The following is a 26,361-nucleotide window of genomic DNA, read 5'->3' on the forward strand; positions in this document are numbered from 1 at the left end:
ATGATAGCCTAGGATGTTCTGAAAAACTTTGTTGAAGACCGCAAAGTGATCCGATGCTTGTGAAAATAGTTATAACCAACGATCCGCATGCATGTGTTTATGTTTTAACATGTAAAGGAATAACAATAGCAACAAAATCATACTGTTTCGCCAAGTAATGCCAACGCTATAACTTTTTTCATAAGCATCAGATCACTTCGCGGTCTTCGACAAAGTTTTTCAGGACACCCTAGGCTATGTTTTCACTTTATCGGATACATGGTTTTATCAAAAATCGAGCTTGTTATTAGAGAAATGCAAAAAAGTGTGTTTTCCCATGTAAAACCCCATACAAACTTCAAACGCGATGTGCAAAACGTAGACATAACCGATCCTGCCCAAATTTTGCACACTTATATGGGTTCTGAAATGGGATCAAAAAAGCTTTGATCTGATGGGATACCATTGAATTTTTCATTTTTCCATATAAACGATGATCCACTCTAGTACTAGTGAAACGAATCAAATACGTAGACTTCAGTGGGCTGGACACATTATGCGAATGTCGGAAGAAAGAATAGCGAACGCGGTTGAAGAAGACCTGAGAACCGTAAGTTTCCGGGGAAATCGGAGGAACATCACCCAAGGTCAACGAAGATGACGCTGAACTAAAAGCTCACTAAAGTTTTCAAAGGGTTGCGATAGTCTGTTTAGGTCTACAGTGGTCTGTAAAACTCTAGCATGTTTTTTCCAATAATATTGACGGTCAATGAAGGTTTGCAAAATTTAGATTGGTAAATTTATGTTAAGATCTGCAAAGGTCCGAAATATTCGTGCTTTTTTAGCTAAATTGTTGCTTTAATGTTTAGTGCAGGGGTTCTCAAACTTTTTCAGCTTGCGACCCACTTATGATTGTAATTAAATTTGGCGACCCACTAGTGAGTCATAACACATTTCAAAACAATACTACAGAGCTCCTGCGCTTCGCATCAAGAAGTATTCTCAGAATTGTAGTACTCTGGGATAGTCAAATAGGCACTCGGAAAAATTCGTGTTAAATAAAGGGCAGCAGCTGTGGCGCTATGATTGAATATCGTTAACCTAAATCTCACCTGGAATGTAAAATGCAAGCAACGATTCAAACTCAATATCTTTCAGAACACGTGAAAAAATATGACATAAAAAACATTGCCGGATTTTTAAACCTTTATGTAGGAGCCTCATCAGGTATCAGAAGGCCGGCTCCAGAGGCACGTTATCCTTCCAGAATCTGTTTCAAAACAGAGACAGTAGCTTCAATATTCTAAGGACTATGATTATTGATTCAAACACTAAGAAGAATAAGTAGAAATGAGGAAAAAAAGAGAAATATTTGTAGATTTTCGGAATGGCTACAAAAATAATTTGGCATAATTTCAGTAGGTAGGGTATTGTACCATTTGGGCAGGTGCGACCCATTAAATTTTATCTCTCGACCCACCAGTGGGTCGCGATCCATAGTTCGAGAAACGCTGATTTAGTGTAATACAAAAAAAAGCAAATAGTAGTTATAGCATTTTGAAATTGATTGAATTTTATAAAGGTGAGCGATTGTCTTATCACTTATTTAACAGCTTTGTTATCGCTAATCTTGTACAATTACAATCTGATATTGTTTAGTTTAGAGTTTAGCTGGCTTTTTATTGGGAAAATAGCAGAATTATTTTTTCGATTTAAACACTCTCAAATTACCCAGCCCTGCTGAACTGATAACGCACTATGTTCGCTTGTTACGCTTTGGACACACCAGATGGTATGTGACCCTTGAACCTATTTATTGCACATTAATGCCCATCAATATGGATTGAAACCGCAATTTTATGTTTACATAAAGCCTGTATCCGCAATAATCGGGACACAGAAGTACGTCAGTAGCTCTGTAATGAATCGGTAAAATTGGCCAAATAATTGACTGAGAACTCTTTGTTGTATGTTTATTATTTGTGCCAAATTTCATAAAAATCGATGCATTACTTTTAACTGTGGACGAAAAACAAACAGACGTGGTTTTAAGCATTTTGTACAATCATGACCAATTTTCATTCGCATACTAGATGGTTCTTTTACGCTACAGTTCAAAGTTCTGTGATGATAATTATGAAATTTCGTTAGCAGTTATGATACTTATAGAGACACTTTCTTGCAAAATTTCATCAACTTTGTCCACTTGGTTTGAAAGCTACTGGTGTTGATAGGGGTGAGTGTTAGTGAAAATTTTTCGTGTTTTTCATGTGCGATTTTTGCCTATTCATTACTTTTGAATTTCTCTGCCAATTTTCATGAAATTTTCACAGAAGCTAGTTTATTATGTGTATATTATGCCTGCAAAATTTGATGATTATTGGTATAGTACTTTCAATAGTACAATCGAAACAATAAAGGGTACTGACTAATTGCTGTCTGAGAGGCTAAAATCACGTTCAGTCCCAAAACATGTTTCGACTATAAAATTGTTGATAGTGCATCGATTGTTTTGAAATATTGCCCATGCAACAAATGTAGATTGAGAGGTTTGTGTTCAAAATTTCAGCCATTTCCTTTGCCAAATTCAAAAGTTACAGCGCTGACAAGCAAAACTTGGGTCTGTACAAAATTCAATGGCGCACATTTTACTCTTTCGTTGCTACAACGAAAAGTACTGCACCGATTCACATGAAATTTTGTAGGTGAAATGAACACATCTTAAGATGTTATTAGACAAAATTTGAGCAATTTGTATGTATCTATTGCAGAGTTACAGCTGTGTTTCTGTGTCCCGAATATTGCGGATACAGGCTTTAATTTCTCAACCATCATCGTCGATAATTCAATAATTGGAATTGTGGAATAGCAGCTAAATTTGATTTTTATGTCTGTTTCTTCTTCGTCTTCTATTTGTGCTTCCTCTTGACGTAACGTCTAGGAAAACTGTTTATCGAGATCGATTTCTTAATTGAAGTGTATTTGTATTTGTATTTGTATTTGAAGATTTTTAACATGTCATTTTACAGGACATTAGCCCCGAGCATGTTTGATGTTACCCACAGGCACTTTATACCAGTCTAGTAGTAATCTACCTTGTTAGGACGTACTTCTATCCCACCTCGCACAATGCCGCAAGGTAATTTCGAAACTCCACAATAGCCACCGGGTGCAAAACGGCAATCGCTGCTTGTTGGTACCAACTTCTCTGTTATACGTTAAGCACTTTTTGTTGGTCGCCACCACGGCGATGGTTGGATTATAAATCAACAGTCTCGCGGTGTGGAGGTATCATTTTGAGTATGCGAGGCCAACTGGCTGCCGATGATGGTGCAACACCGGCCCAGAGATTAATACCCTACGAGATAAGACCCGGCCGGCCCATGGCAATAGTTGACAAAAAATAAAACGGACGGAACCCCTAACGATTGTGTGGCCGACGATGACGAGGACGATGACGATGGCGAGACCTACCTGAGTCGATTTTTCACCAAACACATAGTCGTAGTTGTACTTTTTCGGTTTGTTCCTATTTCCTTCGTCGAACAGCAACGTCCGGTGGGAAGCCACCTGCACACAGTTTGACTCGTTACCATCGTTGAGTGGTCGTATCCTTACAGCGACCTAGATCGGAGGAAAAATGAAGAAAATGTATTAGCATGAAATTAGCATAACTCCCGGTTGTTTACTAGAGCTAGTTTTCTTCTGTTTTCTTGGTGGAGATGTTCAATTCATTGGAATGCATCCGAAACTTTTCGCTGAAAAGTTTTAAGTGCAGAATAGTTTTGCTACTGATATTTACTATGGCGTTCTTTGCATAAATATTCTCAATGTTCAAAGAACGGAATAACAAGAATTTTTAAGACTGTAAATATTATTCATTCCCAATTGGTATAAATGTAGCTGTTGCGTATTTCATGTAAAATTGTGAAGGAAAATAGAAAAGATAGAATGATCATACACATTGGGACGAAGGAGACCAGACAGGGTAGGTCTTCAATCGTAAGCCGAGTCCTCAGAAGTTCCTACCTCATGCTTCCACGGGTCAATCGATGGCAAATACTGCCATCTAAGAGTCGTGTGCTCAGCTGGTAGTGCATCCTGAGCATTGTTCTTCTTCGGACTTCAGCTAGATTGTGGAGGAGCGTCTGTTTACCAGGGAGGTATGGCTCAAACAGCGTCTGTTCTGGCATCCAGCGGCTGAGTATGAAATGCTCCTCCCCTGGAAGCTGCCTACTTAGGAGCTCTATCACGGAGGACATGCACGGAAACAAATCTGATCCAGAAATCAAGAAACTAGAAAAGATGTCCGGCCATGAAATCATGAACTTGAATCATGATTTCATGATTTGAGCACCACTTTTATTATTCAGAGTAACAATTTTCATGATCTAGAAATCATGGCCGTTGCAAGTACAGTCGAGTCTCTTACTAAACGAATGCCTATTAAACGGACTCCTATTAAACGAACTCCTACTAGACAGGGGTGAGCGTTATAGGAGACTAAGAGCTTATGGGATTTCGGCTTTTTGGGGGTGTGGCCTATTATCTCGGGTGTGTTAAGAGTTAGCGCAATACTTTCTTGGGCAAAGTTTTAGGGCTTGATAAGATCTATCATTTAGAACTTTGGTTCATATGATTAGTTGGCAACTTGGCCGCTAGAGGGACCATCAACAGTTTGATGCTAAATTGCTCTACAGGAACTATATCAGGTTGTCAAGCAAACGTTACGATATGCAACAGCTATCGATAACCCTGATAGTGTCTTCGGGAAAGTTGTTGGGTAAGCCAATAACTTACTGACGATGAGTTGCGAAGTTTGAAATTCCTCCACTGGTAGAATTCTGGTAGATTTCTAAAATTTGCATGTTCACTAGCGCCGTCTAGCGGTAGAATTGCGAAACTAACATCGAGCACCACCAAGGGTTCGACATATTACACGTATCAACACCGAGGCTCCACCATTGCAAGAGATAGAAGTTATCCGGAGTTATCCGTAGTATTAAATCGAACAGAGCCCCGGGGGTCAATCGCATATCAGCCGAGATGTTCAATGCTGACCCCGTACTATCTACATAACTACTGCATCAATGATGCAATTGAATGCATCGTACATTGGCGTAGCTAGGATTTCTTTCTGGAGAGGGCCTGACTTGAGTTGATTTTTAAGTGGCATATGCACCCAATATGTGATATCGGTCTTGCAGTTTAGAGGAATCAAAATGATTGTTTTATACATGTTCCTAGTTTCTTTAGAGGTTCCAACAGTTATTGTTCCAGTACTTTTTTCCAAGTTTTCTTCAGGAATTTCTCCAGAGATCCTTTAAGGTATATCTGCAAGTATTTCTTCAGAGATTTCTTCAGGGATTTGTCCATAAATTGCTATCCAATAATTCCATCTGGAGTTATTCGACGTATTTCTGCAGGAATGTTTTGCAGACATTGTTTCAGAAAATTTTATTAGAGATTTTTTGGTAATCAATCCAGGAATTACTTAAACATTTTGTACAAAAAATCCTTTAGGAGTCCATTCAAGTATCAATAATCATCAATAATTCGTCTAGAAATTACTGCAGACATGGATATCTTTAGATTTTTTTTATCCAGGGATTCCAACAGAAATTCTTACAGGAATTCGATAAGAAAGCTCTCCTGAGATTCCCTAAGAATTGCTTCTAGGATTCCTGATAAGGTTTATTCAGAAATTCATTCAAGAATTTCACCCGGGAATTCCGTATGAGATTCTTTTAGGAAAAACTTCAAGGAATATTTAAAAAAACACCCCCAAGAACTCCTCTTGGGATTCCTTCAGGAGTTCCTCCTGGAATTCTTCAAGAAACTCCTCCAGGAATCAATCCAAGACTTCCTCCAGAAATTAATGAGAGATTCCCTTAAGCATCCATCTAGGGTTTTTTTCATGAGCTCCTCCAGGGATTCCTTCAGGAGAGTCCTCCAAGAGTTCCTCTACATGTTCTTTGAAGAACTCCTTCAGGATCTCTTCAGGAATTTCAACGATTTCTTCAGTACTTCTTCCTGGGATTTTTTTTCAAAAACTCCTCCTGGTATTTCCTCTGGAATTACTCTTTGGATTTCTCCAAGGATTTCTCCTGAAAGTGCTCCATTGATTCTTCAAGGAAAACCTCCAGGGATTCCTCATGGAATTCATGCAGGGATTCATCCAGGAATTCCTCTAGAGATTTGTGAAGGAACTTCTTTAAAGATTTCTCCAGGGATTCCTACTGGGATGTACACGGAAAAAAATCCATTCCCAAGACCATGAATATGACTCATAGTTTCCCGATATTTTTATGATTTTATGTTATAAATATACACCATGATTAAATTTTATGATCTTATGATTGATTTCACCATAACGCTATGCACCCGTTATTGTTTTGGCTTTCGACGACCAAAAATGGAAAATATAATCATGAAGCTATGATTAAATAAGCTGGGATCATGAGTAGCATTCATGAAGCCAAGAATAATTTTCATAAACCTGGATGCAGATCCTGATGCTTTACCACCAGATTCATAAAATTATGGTTTGGTGAGGTAGAACCATGCATAGAATTCATGGAATCAAAATATACTTTTATGATTCCGTCGTCGTCGGACCTATATGCTTCTCAGTCAAATTCATAAAATCATGGTTGAGGGAGATGGAACCATGCATAGAATTCATGGAATTAAGAATTACTTTTATGATTCCGTCGTCGTCGGACCTCAATGTTTCTCAGTCAAATTCATAAAATCATGGTTAAGGGAGATGGAACCATGCATGGAATTCATGGAATTAAGAATTACTTTTACGATTCCGTCGTCGTCGGACCTCAATGTTTCTCAGTCAAATTCATAAAATCATGGTTGAGGGAAATGGAACCATGCATAGAATTCATGGAATTAAGAATTACTTTTATGATTCCGTCGTCGTCGGTCCCAAATGCTTTTAATTAGATTAATAAAACGATGCAAGCTAAAATCATAAGAAAATAAAATACGTGATATCAGAGCCCATTTCTATGATTTTGGGACCTATTCATCATCCTTTTTTCAATGAGCAAGCAGCACTTTTTAGTTGGCCTCTTGTTAGTGAAGATATGTAATGTTCAAATATAAAAGAGAACAACAATGATCGAACTCACCGGATAATCATATTTAGCTGGTTTATTATTTTTGTCTTTGGCACCTACATCCAACAGGCTAAGGATGCCCTCCAAACCACATCAATTGTTCACTAGTTCACATTACTTGCTGAGTCTCCGAACTCGTCAAACGATGGATAAACCAAAAAAATAGAGAGAATTACCGAAAATTAACGCGCGATTCTCACTTTGTTTCACCCTCCGTACATAAACTCGGAGCTACGGCGGATGGCACAACGAAAACGCGAACTAGGCACTGTTTACTTTTTGCGCGTTTACTTTTTAGTCAATCAACTCCCAACAACCTGCCGAATCTTACGGGCACACTGTTTCGATATTCCATTTCCTCATATATGCACATTTATTACTCTAACCAAATAAAAACTTTGCAAAAATAGCAGGTTCAAATTTTTCCACATGTCTGTGCTGGACGACCGCGCGATTTATATAATTGCATATGGCAGATAAATGTAACGCTAGGAAGCGACCATGAATATAATTTATGAAAATGCTTGTTTCTATTCATATTTCTGGCCAACTCATTCATGATATTATGAATTTTAATTATGATATTATGAGTTGGCAGACATCATAAGAACATGATTTTTTATTCATGATTAGGGGAATGGATTTTTTTCCGTGTATCTAGGAATTTCTCCAGGGGTTCCTCCAGACATTTCTTCAGGAGTTCCTCTAGGGATTACTCTAGGGATTTCTTTAGGAAATCCTCCAGGAATTGCTTAAGGGATTCCTCCTGGAATTCCTCCAGGCATTCCTCAAATATATTATTCAGGGACCTTCAGAAAATTTTCCAGGCATTGATCCAGGAATTCCTTCAGGGATTCCTTCAGAAATTCCCTCTGGAATGCCACCCTGCGTTTATCCAAGAATTATTCCAAGAATTCCTCCTGGGATTCCTGCACGAATTCCTCCTGAGCAGGGATGGGAACACTCGCTTGCACAGAGTTACACTCACTTGCTACAGGGGATACTCAAAATAACTGGGACAGGTATAATTTTCACTTTTCAAAAAATGTTCAACTCGCTGTAACTTTTCGAAAAGTGCATCAAATATTCTCAATTTTTTACTGTAAGTTCATCAACTAGTTGTGTATCAGTGGTTCAAATTTGAAAAAGATCGGGCTATTCTTCACGAAGATATAAAGATTCTTGAAAATGGTATAATTATTCGATAGCCAACTTTGAGCTTTTATATCTCCGGATTCACTGAACTGATTGCAATGAAATTTTGACCATTCATGACTTATATGATGAACTCTTAAAAACGTTTAACTTAACTTTAAATTTTTAACAAGAGAAAAAGTTATAACGATTTCATTTATTTCACGATTTTTTAGTAAATTCATCAATTTCTAATATGCACCCCATTACTTTCTCAATTTATTAGCGGCTATGTTGTAACTTTCCTTCAAAACACATTTATATATAAGTCATTTAGAGGGAAATTAATTGAACTATAATTTGCATCTTGAATTTTGAAACGATGTTGAAGTTTTGGATAATTTGGTGTTTTATTAGAAACATAATCTAATCGTTATAATTTTCTTCCGTGTTAAGAATTTTAAGTTAAGTCAAAGGTTTTTCATAGCTCATTATACAAGTCATGAATGGTCAAAATTTCATTGCATTCGGTTCATTGAATCCGGAGATATAACAGCTCAAAGTTGGCTATGGGATAATTTTACCTTTTTCTAGAATCTTTATAACTCCGTGGACAATGGCCCGATCTTCTCCAAAATTGGACTACTGATACACAACTAGTTGATGAACTTACAGTAAAAAATTGAGAATATTTGATGCACTTTTCGAAAAGTTACAGCGAGTTGAACATTTTTTGAAAAGTGAAAATTTTACCTGTCCCAGTTATTTTGAGTAACCTCTGTATTTTCTCAGCACCGAAACGTGCGATCAAGAAACGATGCATGGATGACTTTTGTCTTGTGATTTTGTCTTAAAGTTTGCCGAATAGAGTACAGGTCGCATATGCTCATACCAAAATCGTGACAGAGCTGTGAAAGCGACTCTCCACGAGGTGAGTGTAATTTATATTCACCTCGTGGAGAGTAGCCTTCGCAGCTCCCTCATGACTTCGGTATAGGTGTGCGTTCTTTGGGAAATTCCAAAAGCAATTTCTCCAGGAAATCTCAAAGATTTTTTTCAGTGATTCCTCCGGGAATCCTTCCAGGGCTTCCTCCAGGAACTTATCCAAGAACTTCTACTCCAGGGAATCCTTCAGAAATTCCTCAAGGAATTCCTCCGAAGATTCCTCCAGGAATTCCCTCAAGAATTCCTCTTGAAATTCTTCCAGAAACTCCTCTGGGAAATAATTCAGGAATTCTTCCAGGGATAGTTCCACGGAATTTTCCCAAGAATTCCTCCTGGGATTCCATCAGAAATCTAGGGATATCCCCGAGAATTTTTCCAGAGGTTCCTCACAAAATTCCCTTAGAGATTCCAGCAAGAACTCATCTTGGAATTTATCCAGGGATTGATCAAGGCATTCGTCCAGGAATGTCTTCAGGGATGTCTGCCTGGATATCCTCCAGTTATTTATTTAGAAATTCCTCCAGGGATTGCTCCGAGAATTCCTCTAGCGATTTCTCCAGGAATTCCTCCAGGTATACTTTAAAAAATTCCTCCAGGGATACTTACAAGGTTTACTCCAGGTATACTTGCAGGAATTCTTCTAAGGATTTCTCCAGGTATTCCTCCAAGGATTGCTCTGGGAGCTCTTTCAGAGATTGCTCCAGGAATTCCTGTAATGATTCAGAAATTCCTCTCGGAATCTTTTCAAAAATTTATTCAGAGTTTCTGTCACAAATTTCTGAAATTCATCCATCATCTTTTCCAAGGATTAACCCAAGATTTTTTTTGCAGAATTACCTGAAGATTTTTAGATTTACTTTTTAGGGATTCCCGGGGGTGGAAGCTCAGGTAAAATATTATCTCCTGGGCGCCCATTTAAAACACCACCCCCGGCGTAGACTGGCGCTTGAGCCTAGCTATTTAGCACTGTAGTTGGAGGAAATGCCAATGCAGAACCTTTAGCTTCCGGGAAGGTAAGCCTAGCTCCCTGGGTTAGTGGGTTGGTGTCAGGCTCTACGAGCCAGCCGTAAAAAAGACTAGCACCGGGAAATCAACAAGAGAAGAATGCGAACCGATACCAATGGCGACGACCACAGCGACGAAAAAGGACTTGCGATTGGAAGCTCGGTACGTGGAACTGCAGATCTCACAACTTCATCGGGAGCACCCGCATACTCGCCGATATACTGAAGGACCGCGGGTTCGGAATCGTAGCGCTGCAGGAGGTGTGTTGGACAGGATCTATGGTGCGAACGTTTAGAGGTAATCATACCTTCTACCAGAGTTGCGGCAACACACGTGAGTTGGGAACAGCTTTTATAGTGATGGGCGACATGCAGAGGCGCGTGATCGGTTGGTGGCCGATCGACGAAAGAATGTGCAGGTTGAGGATCAAGGGCCGATTCTTCAACATTAGCATAATAAACGTGCACAGCCCTCACTCCGGAAGCATTGATGATGACAAAGACGCATTTTACGCGTGGCTCGAACGCGAGTACGACCGCTGCCCGAACCACGACGTCAAGATCATCATAGGGGATTTAAATGCTCAGGTAGGCCAGGAGGAGGAATTCAGACCGACGATTGAAAAGTTCAGCGCCCACCAGCTGACGAACGAAAATGGCCTACGCCTCATCGATTTCGCCGCCTCCAAGAACATGGCCATTCGTAGCACCTTCTTCCAGCACAGCCTCCCGTATCGTTACACCTGGAGATCACCACATGAAACGGAATCGCAAATCGACCACGTTCTGATTGATGGACGGCACTTCTCCGACATTATCGACGCCAGGACCTATCGTGGCGCTAATATCGACTCTGATCACTACCTGGTGATGGTTAAACTGCGCCCACAACTCTCCGTTATTAACAATGTACAGTACCGGCGGCCGCCCCGGTATGATCTATGTAGAGCGACTGAAGCAACCGGATGTCGCCACCGCATACGCGCAGAATCTCGAGGCAGCATTGCCGGACGAGGACTGCTGGAGTACAGTCAAAGCAGCCATCAACAACGCAGCCGAGAGAACTATCGGGTACGTAGAACGGAGTCGACGAAACGATTGGTTCGAAGAGGAATGCAGAGCAGTTCTGGAGGAGAAGGATGCAGTGCGGGCGGTAATGCTGCAGCATGGAACCTGACAGAATGTGGAGCGATACAGACAGAAGCGGAAGCAGCAGACCCGTCTCTTCCGGGAGAAAAAGCGCCGCCTGGAAGAAGCGGAGTGCGAGGAAATGGAACTGCTGTGCCGTTCACAAGAAACACGTAAGTTCTACCAGAAGCTCAACGCATCCCGCAACGGCTTCGTGCCGCAAGCCGAAATCTGCAGGGATAAAGACGGGAGCCTCCTGACGGACAAACGTGAAGTGATCGAAAGGTGGAAGCAGCACTTCGACGAGCACCTGAATGACGAAGAGAATGTAGGCACGGAGGACCAAAGCAGCGGAGGAAATGACTATGTTGGTGCAGCAGAGGACGGGAACGAACCAACTCCCACGCTGAGGGAAGTTAAGGATGGCATCCACCAGCTCAAAAACAACAAAGCGGCTGGTAAGGACGGTATCGCAGCAGAACTCATCAAGATAGGCCCGGAAAAGTTGGCCACCTGTCTGCACCAATCAGTAGTCAAGATCTGGGAAACCGAACAGCTACCGGAGGATTGGAAGGAAGGGATAATCTGTCCCATCCACAAGAAAGACGACAAGTTAATGTGTGAGAACTTTCGAGCGATCACCATTTTTAATGCCGCCTACAAAGTGCTACCCCAGATCATCTTCCGTCGTCTTTCACCTAAAGTAAATGAGTTCGTGGGATGTTACCAAGCCGGTTTCATCGACGGCCGGTCGACAACAGACCAGATCTTCACCGTACGGCAAATCCTCCAGAAATGCCGTGAATACCAGGTCCCAACGCACCACCGTTCATCGACTTCAAAGCGGCATACGACAGTATCGACTGCACAGAGCTATGGAAAATCATGGACGAGAACAGCTTTCCCGGGAAGCTTACAAGACTGATAAGAGCAACGATGGACGGTGTGCAGAACAGCGTAAGGATTTCGGGTGAACTATTCAGTTCATTCGAATCTCGACGGGGACTACGACAAGGTTATGGACTTTCCTGCCTACTATTCAACATCGCCCTGGAAGGTGTTATGCGACGAGCCGGGCTCAACAGCCGGGGTACGATCTTCACGAAATCCGGCCTATTTGTCTGTTTTGCGGATGACATGGATATTATTGCTAGAGCATTTGGGACGGTGGCAGAACTGTACACCCGCCTGGAATGCGAAGCAGCAAAGGTCGGACTGGTGGTGAATGCGGCTAAGACAAAGTACATGCTGGTAGGTGGGACTGAGCGAGACAGGATAAGTCTTGGCAGCAATGTTACGATAGACGGGGATACTTTCGAGATGGTAGAAGAATTCGTCTACCTCGATTCCTTGGTAACGGCTGACAATAACGTGAGCCGTGAAATACGAAGGCGCATCATCAGTGGAAGTCGTGCCTACTCTGGGCTCCAGAAGAAACTGCGGTCAAAAAAGATTCACCCCCGCAGCAAATGCACCATGTACAAGACGTTAATAAGACCGGTGGTTCTCTACGGACACGAGACATGGACGAAGCTTGAGAAGGACCTGCAAGTACTCGGAGTTTTCGAGTGACGGGTGCTAAGGACGATTTTCGGCGGCGTGCAGGAGAACGGTGTGTGGCAGAGAAGGATGAACCACGAGCTCGCTGCACTTTATCGCGAACCCAGCATCCAGAAAATGGCCAAAGCCGGAAGGATACGATGGGCAGGGCATGTTGCAAGAATCATGGACAACAATCCTTCAAATTTGGGGTTTGCTAACCAGCCGGTTGGTACAAGAAGGCGTGGAGCGCAGAGAGCACGATGGGCGGACCAGGTGGATAGTTAAAAGTTTTTTTTCCATTGAGTCAATGACGGAGGAGCGGAGCCACCATTAACATGCACAGTTAGTCTAAGCCAATTCTTTACTAAAAAGAATCTATTTGATAGACGCAGTAAATTCAATACCCAAACAAAACAAAAAGCAAAGTCTTTTGCTGTCTCAGGTCGATTTGTATTTGATTTGTTGATTTAATTTATCATTTTTCGTATTATTGTTTCAAGTCACAATTATTCGTTATAACGCGGTATAGCATGCACAAGAACCAGGCAGCAATTGATGGAAACGAAAAGCAAAGCTAACGCAAATTTTATTAACACATTTTGTTATAGCCTACACAACGAGTTTAATCCCCGTCGGTCGAAATAAAAAAATACCTAATAAATAAACAACATCCTCGAACACGCTGAATTGTTTTACGTTCATGTTGACAACAACACGTGGACGAATTGAAATTTAGATTTCGAATAACAGCTAAGCAAAACCGGATTCACTGATGCATTTCGACAGTAAATTCACATGTTTTATCTGTCTAGTCTAGCCTACACATACACAGCAATTCATTGAAAGAATCCTGGAAAATAATAGAATCGACTTATTCTATCATTTTTCTTGTCATTATTAATGCTTGCAGTACATCGGAAATGCATTACAAGCTTTAAAGCGGCCAGGCCTACTGTGCACTGTTATTGGTTTTATAAGAAAGCTTTGAAGTGGGGACATCCCGTACCAACCACTCAGTATGTTTTTAGGCAGCAAATTAATTGAAAACCGGTGGAGGTGTTTTATCTGTATACCAAAAATTAAAATTTTAATTGAAAAACACAAATATTTTAATTAAACTCAAAACAATGAAAAGCAAGCAAAGCTATCACTTCACAAATTGAACATCTCAACCCCCGGCGGTACTTCCCAAAGCAATCAACACGGGCTGACACTTACCACCAATCGTTCGTCGGAGTGCACATTCGTAAGGGATGAATTGCTGCCGGAGCTGCCGGGAATGTTATTCCCACTGCCAGGAGCGGACTGGATCTGCGCTGCCATAGATATTTTTCCCCGTCAATAGGTAGGTTTTCTTTTCACTTGTTTTTCTTGCTCTTCTTGTTCTTAGACGGCGGGAGTGCCCATCAGTACAGCTGCACAAAAGCCGTTATCGAATCAATGACATTTACTTCTACTTCACAATTCATCACGTCAATTAACGGGTAAGTTCAAACTACTGCAGATGGTGAAATGACTTAATAGTCATAATGGCACTATTTCACTTTGGTCGATGCTTTGTTCACTATGACTTCTTTCTTTGGAACCGTTGCGATGCGACTGTAATCCATGCAACTGAAATAACTGTAAAGGTAGCACTTTTGCAATTGGGAAGTATTGAAACAAATTGTCCTCGTTATTGGAAATTCTGTGTTGTTATACACTACTACAGTCGACTCTCTACATGTCGATGTTCCACATCTCGATATCTCTCCCTATCTCGATGGTTTGGTCAGTCCCTTCAATCTGCATACATTTTACCTTTCTACAAGTCGATATCTCCTTATCTCGATATCTCTCTATCTCGATGCGATCTTGTTCGTTTTTGTTCTAGATTTTCTCTCCATATGTCGATATGCCCGTTTTTACAGGTTGCTAGATTTCGTTTCTTAGGTGCAAAACTTCTGGGAATGCGAAGTGACATCTGTTTGTTGACGGTTTTTCCTAGTTACGGACGGTTTTTCAATCTAGTGTGCATTACAAATTGGTTCTTGAATTCGATCTCTCCCTATCTCGATGGTCCCTTCAATACCGAGATGTAGAGAGTCAACTGTATTTCCAATTTGTAAGTTAGAGATGCCAAGGCAACTTCTTCAGTGCTTCACCCTTTAATTTGTATCTGAAATAACCACTGTCTTTAATTGTATCCGACACGCCATGACCATGTCACGTCAACGACTGTGACAGTAATATTTTCCCATCAATATTGGTATGTTTGGGAAAGACAGCTTCACATAGGTCACCATTGATTATTTATGTTCGAGTACCTAACGATTTCTGGCACTTCCACGCACTAATGGAATCAAGTCCTTCAAACTAATCAGCGCACATTGTCTACCGTATATTGCGCTGAACCAAATTAAACCTCATTTATATGGCCAGGCAAACAGCGCCAAACCAATGCAAAAGTTTTCATCAACCAATTGCATTTACATTTTGAACATTTGCTAGGAAACCCAACACTGTGACGGACAACGGTTTTCACTTGATAACGTACGGATCCTGCGTCGCTCGGATGACACGAAACGATAATTTTTATTCCACACACTTGGGTCGAGCAAATTTTACAATTCAACCCTACTGTTTAGGAATATGCCACAACAACCGAACCCTCGAGACAAACGCGCTGACTGACCGCCGACCACGGATCCTTGCTGGTGGAGACTAAACTTGAAGCCCAACTTTTTCCAGCTTTTATTTTCACCGTCTCTGTTTTTCCATTATTTCCATTTCGTGTACACTTCAAATATTAATATGTGTTGGCTAGGTTGTGGTGGTACTGGGGGCAAACGGTATTGGGTGCTGTGCTGGGGCATGAGTCACGGAAAAAGTTAATCGAGGTAGGCACGCTATTTTCCGGACGGCCTGCTGCGATGTGAACCGGAAGACTTCCAACCGAGGCGAACATTGGGGAACCTACCCTGAAAGCTCGTTTACGGACAGTTGCTCTTGGATTGAACTGCTTGCTACCGCTAGTTCTACGTTCTACGGCATGGCGGAACTGGTGTAATGCTGATTCAACAATGGGACACGGACGACAGACATAACCCTACCAAACGATGCGCGATGGCGCGTGTGATGATGAACCATGCCAAGTACCAACGGAAATGGGAGAAACAAAATAAACTCCTATTCAAATTTTCCGTACCGTAAAGCGAAAGGTTCTCCTTTCAAATTCGAAAATTGCATACTTTCAGGCAATTTTCGGTTCACCACTGTCTCTACCCGTAACCAGGTACTTTGTCATAGTAAATCATAATATTCCGACTTCTATTATTCAACCGGTTCACGGTGAATCGATTAGTAACGATACCAAAGCGGTTTGCACTCTCAAAGTGAAGCACCATTTCACGGTAACCTCCCTCAACCATTCAGGCAATGCGGCTCACAGTGCGACAACAGGGATCCTGATGAGGATTTACATAGTAGTGGGGTAGGTGCCCTGCTCTGTTCTGATGGTGATGAGCAGCAATGGGTGTGCACAATTATTCTTGATGTGCGAGCGATGTGTGTTGATGTACCTACCATGAGGAGGCCATACCATGATGAACAAATGAATTTTTTATGCTATGCTCATACGCCAACGGTCAATATCGGGACTGTAAACCCGGCCCGGCGTTGTTGTAGGCCCAACGTGATGAGTTGGTGTTTTTGAGGGTGAACGCGTTTTATCAGAGCGGTGGAAGGACTAATATGATTGTTATTTTTGTTAGCAATTGGGCAATATTCCTTTCGATTCCTCAGTTTACAAATGAAGTATCACTTAGTCAATGTACTGGCATTGTTTCTTGTCTGTACGAAACATCTAGTGAATTGATTAATTGAGTGTTCTTTGATTATTACGTATTCTAAGTAACATTTTCTGAGGTGATTGGATTTATTCATGTTTCATAAATTATTTACAATGCCGATCAACGATGTCAACGGTATAAAGTAAATACAGTTTGATATAGTATTATAGAAACAATTACTAATTTTAAAAATATGTTAGGGTATTGGTTCCCTTATTAAGCATGTGGCTCCTATTTTAATCCTACGAAAAACAAAGGATTGAAGCGCTGTTTGTTTTGTTTCTTATTTTTGTATTTTTTGTTAGAAGTGAGCACCCACACAGTTCGAAAAAAACCTGTAAAATTATGACGGATCGAATGTAACAAAAGGACCCCGTCATATATGATGGAAATTTTTGTGCGATCTTAAAATTACATTGCAGATATTTGTTAGAAAATATAAAGAAAAATTGAGATCCGACCGAGAATTGAACTCAGATCCTTGGAGTGTGAGTAGCACGCACGAGCTCTCTCGGCTATCTCAGCTTGTTGAATAGCAGACAGTCAAAGGTAAACTGCTTCTACCATAATGCACGCATTCCCGACATGCTCCGACTGCTGCAAAGAGTACTGAGAACGGGGAAACCGCCACAGCTGCGAGCAGCCGTTCTTTAGCTGACGACGGAGAGTAGCTGGCATGGTTTATAGCAGATGCATGTAAATTTAAAGCGAATATGCTTTAAAATCTGTAAACAAGCAGTCTGATCAGCAGCGGACTGCTCGGCTGACGTTGAATGTTGGCGATTTACATTTTTCTGTCGCAAATTTCAGTTGATCTTCAATTTACGTGTTGTTAAACTTTCATATTTTTTTGCTGTGCATGAAAACAAAAAGAACGGAATCAATCGGTGCCGTAATCGCTGGTTTTCGAATAGGATGAATATGGGAGCGTGAGATTACTGATGGAACACATACCCTACATTGAACGAACTCACTGGAGAAGCTGATTATCTAGGCCAACGATAGAGAATTTATTGTCTTAAAAAAGTCTCTATAAAGGCGTCCGAATTCGAATCAAAGCTAGCGAAGTCACATTACGCCGCTTTTTATTTCACTTCGTATATAACCATGTCTTCATCACGACAATTATTTTACCGCTTCCATAAAACGTAGAGTGATGCAACTTAAAACCACGAGCTTGTTCATTTGAAAATATTTTCCTTTCCTTTCTAGCTCTTTCTTTAATTAGTTCAATTTTCTTGCAAATGCAAACTGCACAACTCGAAACCCGATGGAGCCAACTGGCTCATCACATACTGAAACTATGCTACTGTAAATAGCTTTAACCCGACAGATTTTGAGGATTACTCTGAGAATATCTTCTAAGATTTCACAGTAATGAACTGTTCAAAGAATATTGAATGTCTCCAAGAATGTATCTATGAATACGTCTACAGATTCCACCAGCTACAGTGTCGGACATTTTTTTTTTCAATCCCTCAGGTGCGTTGTATGGGGAGGGGACCCAGGGGGTTTAAGGAGGATTTCGGAGGCATTTCAGGAAGTTTCTGAACATTATCAGTAGGACTCTGAGGCGTTACGGAAGCGTTACGGAGGAGTCTTCGGGGGATTCTGAGGTTCTCAGGTGCGTTACATGGGGTCCGAAGGAGTTTCAGGGGGGTTTCTGAGGCTTTCAGGTAGTTTCATAGGATTTTCGGTGGGTTTCGGAGGCGGTGGATGTGTTTTCTTTTGGAGTGTCTTAGGTGTGTTACATGGGGTTCATGTGGATTTTCAGAGTATTTCAGAGGCATTTTAGGAAGTTTCACAGTATTTTCATCGACCCCATCATAATACCTTTTAAATCGCCCCTGAAATGCCCTTTGATTTAAGGGTGTCCTTGAAACCCTCTGATATGACCAGGATCAGACGGGCGGTAATGTTGCAGCAAGGGTGCCGGCAGAACGTGGAACGTTACAAACAGTAGCGGAAACATCAGACCGGGAGAAAAAGCGCCGCCTGGAAGAAGCGGAGTGGAAGAAATGGAACCATATTTTTTTTCAATGTAGATAATGGTAAACATAGCAATACAAATACAATACAACGCAAAGTTTTCAACCAAATAGTGAATTGTTAATGAGGTTTTTACAATGAATTGTATAAGTTGTTAGGGGCTGTCCATTAATTACGTAAGGGTTTATAGGGTGAGGGGGGGGGGGGTTGGATAAATCTTACGCGCCATACAAAAATATTTGGCTTTTCATACAAAAAATCTTACAAGGGGGGGAGGGGGTATCGAAAAATCGCAAAATATCCCTTACGTAATCAATGGACAGCCCTTTAAGTATTGTAACAATACAAAAAAAAATATCTTCTTCTATCTATATATATAAAAATGAGTTTGAAGTTCCTTTGAGGCAACAAAACTCACGAACGGATGAACCGATAAGCATGACTCTTGCACAGTTCGATTCGTATTCATGGTGGTCGTGTGTATATATACAAAAAGTTACGAAAATCAACTAAAATGTAGAAACATTTTGAAACTACTGCAATTCTTCATTACACCAACAAAGCTAGCCATGAAAATGGTTGACACTTCTGAGGTCATTTTGACAGACCACACACATGCATGAAAAAGATGGATCACTAGACGGATCATGTATTCTACTTTATCGATCTTGTTGCCGTTCTTTTCATGTTCATGTTACATCTGTCAAAATGACCTGTGAATTGTCAGTCATTTTGAGGTTAGGTTCGTTGGTGTAATCAAGAATTTGCGTGAACTGGGAGGAAAATCAACACGATCGCAATAAAACCGATCTAGAGTGCCGTGGTCCAATGAACCCAACAGTTGTCAAACCACCACAGCCACAAATGGCAAAACAACGTTTGCCGGGACAGCTAGTCTATATAAATAAAAATGGAATGGTGTTTGTATGTCACGAATAGGCTCGCGAACGCGGGTCAACGGATTCACAAAATTCTTTCACTGTTGCATTCGTGCAGGGCTCCGACGTGTTCGTACGAAAAAATAATTAGAAAAAGTGACCGGGAAGGCAAAAAAACGACAAAATCTGAAATTGCATTTTGCGGGGCATTTTTCTACAGATCTGCATGTCAAAAACATAGTAGGCAGGCAGTACGACGTTTGCCGGGTACAGCTAGTTATATATAAAAATGCAGTGACATACGTGGAACCGTGCATAACTCGCAAACGATTCATCCGATTGGAGTTGTGTTGGTTTTGTTCTGTTCGTTTTCAAAATTGAAAAATAAAAAAAAGGGTTTCCATGAAATTTTTGTACGGAGACTTGGTCTTGAAACGTCAAAAAACGCAATAGGCCAGACAAAGTTTGCTGGGGTCAGATTGTTTTCAATATATCTTTTTTTTGCAAAACCAGATTGAAAATGGTTTTCTTTTGTTATGCATTTATATGTTTTACATTTCATAAATCGTAAAGTAAACGGTACAATGTTGTGTTATCTTTCAATGTTGCTTTTGTTAATGGCTTCTGAGAGCTTACAGCAAAATGAGCCCGAAAATACGTTTGGACTAGATGCTATTAAGTGCAACATAACAAATCTGGCCTTTTGGAAATTTACCAAAACGACTTGCATAATTCTTTTTCTTTAATTATAGGATCGCCCAAAGGATCGCTAACTTCAAAGTCTTGATAATCTCTGATTGCATTAACTGTTGAAGCTTGGGCTCCCATGATCCACTAGTCAGATAACTGGGTTTAGCAAACTAAGCATTATTTGTGGTAACACTTCGAGCGGCATGATGGAACTTTTCCGAGCGTGCTAAGTATTATTACACCACTAATCTGCCGTCAGACACATACATGTCACAAGTTACATTTCGACATTTTTTATGTTTTTATGTCAAACGTCATATTTTGATACGTATTTTTGAAATATTTTGTCAATATATATTTCGATAGTCGAATTGCGTTGACGTCAATCAAATGCGACAATGACCAAAGTTTATTTTGAAACTTCAAATACAGTTTTCTCGTGTTTTTCTATTGTAACATGTGACATTTATGCACCCGAGGGCAGTACTGTAGTTACATGAAGTGGGTGTTCACCCCAAAATCTCTACTTTTATGTGAGGACATGAGCTATGATTAAAACTGACTTCTAGAACATAATTCTCAAAATGTCACAAATAATTTTGTCCGGGAATTCGTTCCGACAGCGAGGTGGATAGATTCCTCTTCAAGCACTCCGTCTTTAGTTTATCGAACGGTTGTTCTGTTGTCTGTGATTGTTCAAAAAATGTCGTTGGTTCCTGGTAGGTACTAATAGCCTTACACCTCGTTGAGTTGACTCCATCGTGTTGACTGCAACATCCTTCTGGCTTGAATCATCGCTCTCTACTTAGAGATAGTGGAGTTTATTTCTATTAGCCTGGATCGGTTTATAAAATCCGGCATCATTCGCATCTATCTTGTGATTGATCTCGATCATATGTTCCAAGCCCTCAATCTCCAATACGGACAGTTTAGATCAATAATGGGGACACATGTTCTCCCAAATTAACTCGAACAGAGTTCTCGATGAGAAAGGTCGCTGCAGACACTGGTTCAATTTCTCCACTTCAGTCACGTAGGCGATGAAGGTCTCACTCTTTCGTTGCTTTAGCTCCCTTATTTGTGCCCTGATTTCTCGGTCCCTATTCGGATTTCGGTATCTGAAGCGGATTTCATTTTCATACTTCTTCCAGTTACTTAGGTGTACCTCCCTCGTAAACCACCAGTCGTAGGCTTCCCCTTTCAATCGCTGGTGAATGATCATAAGTAGCTCCTCCTTGGAGACACTCTCGTGCCGTGCCACCTTCTGAACTCTGTTAAGAAAGTCCTCGACCTGGATTGACCTACTGTCCTCTGAAAAATTCAAATCCCAATTCTCAACTCTAGATTTTCGATACGTTCTCCTACTGAATTCCGACGAATTTGGTTGACGATTGGGATCGTCTACGGTTTCTGCTGCGCCGATTATTTCTTTGATCATTTGATCTGACTGTTCTGCTGTACCTATCTGTATGCCTTTTATCTTCTGACTCACTGTGTATACACTTCCTTGATCTTTCCTTTGTCTTTTCCCTTCTAGCTATATCAACGCAACTTTCTGAACTAAGAGGTATAGTGGCTCCTCTTATTTTCTCTACTAATACTTCTTCTATCATATCTACCTTATTTCTCCCTACTAATACTTTTCCGTGATCTCCGGCTCTTATTGCGCACCGGCGGCCGTCTGACATCTTTATTACTCTCTAATATCCCTATCTTCTCAACTTCTCTCAGTGACTTCCGGTTCTTATTGCTCTCCGACGACAGTCCTGCTATAGAGTTAGACACTGAACGAGATTTGTGGCTCTTATTACACTTCGGTGGCCCTATATCAACGCTCAATCTTCCTACGGTTCTATGAGCTTCGTAAATCTATTTTAGATGACTGATCATGATGCAAGGAATATTTAGTATTCTTTTAGTAAAAAAGTTTTTGTTTGAAATGTTCCAGAAATGGTTTACATTAGTAATAACTAAAAAAAAATCTACTATTAAAAAGACACGGACACGTTTGATGCATTCCAGTGAGCTATTTGCTCTTTGAAGGAAGCACGACACTAGACAACGGACTAGCATGCAACGGCCAGTGGCACAGCCGAAAACTTTTCCTGACAGCTGCGGCGGGAATCGAACCCGCGCTCCTCAGCACGATGCGACTAAAGGCTTGGTGACCTTAGCCGCACGACCATGAAGCCACAATACTATTAGTTTATCAATGGATAGTTTTCAACAGTTTTGAGGCATTCCAATATGCATCATTCTAATAATTTCTATATATAATAAGTTGATATTCGGCATTCTAGTAGTATATCCTGCCCACCGTATCCTTCTGGCTTTGGCAACCGCAGAGCGTAGCGAGCACGTGGCTCGCCCTCTGCCGCTACACACCGTTATCTTGTACAGCGCCAAAGATTATCCTCAGCACTTACTAAGTTGTGAATAGACCATTAGGCATTCAAGTCTTCTGGTCTCTAACCACATTGCCGGGCGCTAATTGATCAAATTACGTTCAATATATCCATCTACAGCTATTTTGCATGAAGCCGACCTATCAGTACGTCGGCTCTAGAGGCACGTTCGACTCAAACGAATGTTTTTGAGATGAGAGTCACAATAAACCCGAGTAAAGATAACAAATTGATAGCACATAGCACGTTATCAAAAATGACGTTTTCATTGAGTTCAAGTTGATTATTAATTATACTATACTATATTTTGTTCAATATTATATTTAGTTATCAATATGAAATAGCTGGTTTTGTTATCAATCAGTAGCCATGCAGTTCTATTTTATCGTATAAACTACTTTACCAATATTAGTTCAGAATTTTTTGAGCCCGCTTGCGAAACTTAGCGGATAAACCTACAACCAACTAGTTCACTATCAGATAGCTCTTAATGTCCTGATCAACCTTGTCGAAGTCATAATTCTTCTATGTAGTCGGATTCTCGAGATACAGAAGTTCAGAATTTTTAGAGCTCACTTACGCCACCTACTGGATAAATCCAGAACCAACTATTTTACTATCCGTTACTCTTGATGTACTGATCAACTTTGCCGACGATGAAATTCTTGTATGTAGTCTGATTCTCGAGGTACAGAATTTCAGAATTTGTAGGGCTCACTAGCGCCACCTAGCGAATAAACCTGGAATGAACTAGTTAACTATCAGTTAGCCCTTGATGTACTCAACTTTGCTGAAGAAGTAATTTTTCTACGAAACTTGATTTTCGAGATTCAGGAGCTAAGAATTTCTAAAACTCGCTAGCGCTACACAGCGGATAAACCTTTAACTAACTAGATCACTTTCGGATAGCTTGTGATGTCCTGATGGACCTTACCGAAGACGAAATTTTTCTTTGTAGTCAGATTTTCGACATACAGCAGAATTTTAGAGCCCACTTGCGCCACCTAGCGGACAGACCCACAATTAACTTGTTCACTATCGGATAGCTGTTGATGTCCTGATCAACCTTTCCGAAGACGATTTTTTTTCTATGTAGTCGGATTTTTTAGATACAGAGGTTTAATTTTTTTAGGATTCACTAACGCGGATAAACCTAGAACCAACTAGTTCACTATGGGATAGCTCTTGATGTGCTGATCATTTTTGCCGAGGACAAAAATTTTCCATGTAGCCTGGTTGATAAGAAACAGAAATTAAGAATTTCTATGACTCAATAGCGGCACCTAATGGGTAAGCCTAGAACCAACTACTTCAATATCGGTTAGCTCTTAATGTCCTGATCGACCTTGTCGACGACGAAATTCTGAAATTCTTCTATGTAATTTTTTTAAGACTCACTAGCGCCACCTAACGGATAAACCCAGAACCAACTAGTTCACTATCGGATAGCTATTGATGTCCAGATCAAAATTGCCGAAGACGAAATTCTTCTATGTAGTCGGATTCTCGAGATACAGAGGTTTAATTTTTTTAGGACTCACTAGCGCCACCTAGTCTAGTCTAGTCTAGTCTACACATACACAGCCATTCATTGAAAGAATCCTGGAAAATGATAGAATCGACTAATTCCATCATTTTTCTTGTCATTATTAATTCTTGCAGTACATCGGAGATGTAGTGCAAGAGTTAAAGCGGCCAGGCCTACTGTGCAGCGTTGTTATTGTTAATTAAATCAAAGAACGGGGACATCTCGTACCAACCGTTCCGTATACGTATCGTGAATATGAAATATTAACGGTGGGAGTGACGTTGCTAAGAAGGTTAATCTCACTCCTTGGTCCTTGGTCCTTGGTTTCCTGGGATGGGACGGATAAACCCAGAACCAACTAGTTCACTATCGGATAGCTATTGATGTCCTGATTAACCTTATCGAAGACGAAATTCTTCTATGTAGTCGGATTCTAGAGATACAAAGGTTTAAATTTTTTGGGACTCACTAGCGCCACCTAACGGTTAAACCTAGAATCAACTAGTTCACAATCGGATAGCTCTTGATGCCCTGATCTACTTTGCTGAAGGCGAAATTTTTCTATGTAGGGTATTGGTTCCCTTCTTAAGCATGTGGCTCCCATTTTCATCCTACGAAAAACAAAGGATTGAAGCGCTGTTTGTTTTGTTTGGTATTTTTGTATTTTTTGTTAGAAGTGAGCACCCATGAAAACAAAAAGAACGAAATCAATCGGTGCCGTAATCGCTTGTTTTCGAATAGGATGAATATGGGAGCGTGAGATTAATGATGGAACACATACCCTAGTTGGATTCTCAATGTACGAGCGCGAAGATATTGGCAGTGGCTGTTGACGAAACACCTATCAAAGCACAATGTTTCATGATCACTAGCGCCACCTACTGGAGCGAATACGTACTAAATTACGTACTATCGGAGAGTACTTGATCTCCTCAACAACTTTGCAGGAAGACACCAGTCTTCCAAAATGCTTCATTCCTCCGCAGTTATCGCATAAGTTACTGATCTGTAAATAGATCACTGGGCGTTCGAGGCATCTGATCTATAAATAGATCACTGGGCGTAAATGGGTTAATGAACCTGGAGGGGGGCGATACTGTTCAATGTTTTCTCCCAAAACCTTTCTGAATCAACTCCCCGACTTAAGCTCGCTCGATCTAGAACACTTACCAAAATGAAGAGAAGAAGCCTGAAGTATCCAATCGAGCAGCTCAAAACACGTCTACACGCGGCAATGCCTACTACGATTCTCATGCTTTTTCTAGCACAGCTTTTCCCCACGAACAGGAATCGGGACCAGATTCTGAAAATCTAGCTCTGCAAACACTTTCCTGGCGTGTTGCCATCCCAAGTAACACAACTTGTTGTATAATAGTTTAATATTCACTATTAGTACTTAATCAGAAGTATTTTTCTGGTTATATTTACTTAAAACCGAACACCAATAGAATTAAAACAGCGCAAAAAATGGCGGCTTATAGAACATCTTACAAGTTATATAACATGTATTCAAATACACTTATAGTGCTAAAATTGTCATCCACAGTGCGTACAATTCAATACTTGAATAATTATTAGTTATATTTAAGTTATTCGTCTACAATAAACACTTGGAAAACTTGTTTATAATGCAATCATATTTGTGAGTTGAAATAAAGCTGCTTAGTAGTAATTCAACCTGCAGAATACACTTATATATCATACCATATGCAGATGTTGAGATTAAGCTAATTCTAAGTTATATTACTTAAATTTCAACAAACAATGATTTTCTTCAAACCTCTTCTACTGTGAAACGTAGAAATTGTCAAAAAAAAAAAACAAATCAAAACAAATTGTATTTATAAATAAACGAGATTCCTTCAACTCGAAAAATAATTTCCGACTGATGGATTCAATGGCTTTTCAAATTTATCAGATAACGAATTTTGAAATGGGTTTTACTCAGTAGTGGTAAGGATCTTTTACGTGCGGTTCAAGATTTATCGTGAAACCGCTTATTTTACTCGCCCGTAAATTAGGCGCCATTGAATTGAATTGAAAACGATGCGTGAATCAATCAAATATTACTGATTTGTGAACATTATTTGCAATTCCATGTGAAGATGCAATATGGCGGATTCCCAAAAAAGTTACAGTGCTGTTCAAAGTGTCATAAACTATTTCAATCATAATA

The 26,361-nt window shown here is 40.4% G+C and overlaps 1 protein-coding gene across 2 annotated transcripts in view; it reads right to left on the reverse strand.

Annotated features, from left to right (window-relative positions):
- The window catches only part of LOC109405387 (kinesin-like protein KIF19), an 84,817-nt gene extending 70,306 nt beyond the window's left edge, over positions 1 to 14,511 (reverse strand). The window contains exons 1-2 of one of the 2 annotated variants that reach the window (XM_062842989.1): positions 14,084 to 14,511; positions 3,454 to 3,603 (exon numbers count right to left, since the gene is read on the reverse strand). In XM_062842989.1, coding sequence (XP_062698973.1) covers positions 3,454 to 3,603; positions 14,084 to 14,188 — 255 coding nt within the window. In that variant the 5' untranslated portion in view covers positions 14,189 to 14,511. The remainder of the gene's footprint in view (positions 1 to 3,453; positions 3,604 to 14,083) is intronic. The other variant, XM_062842986.1, reaches the window with a different exon arrangement.
- Between the last annotated feature and the right edge of the window lie 11,850 nt (positions 14,512 to 26,361).

This window comes from Aedes albopictus, chromosome 1 (genome assembly GCF_035046485.1).
Source record: "Aedes albopictus strain Foshan chromosome 1, AalbF5, whole genome shotgun sequence".
In the NCBI taxonomy this organism is placed as follows: Eukaryota; Metazoa; Arthropoda; class Insecta; order Diptera; family Culicidae; genus Aedes; species Aedes albopictus.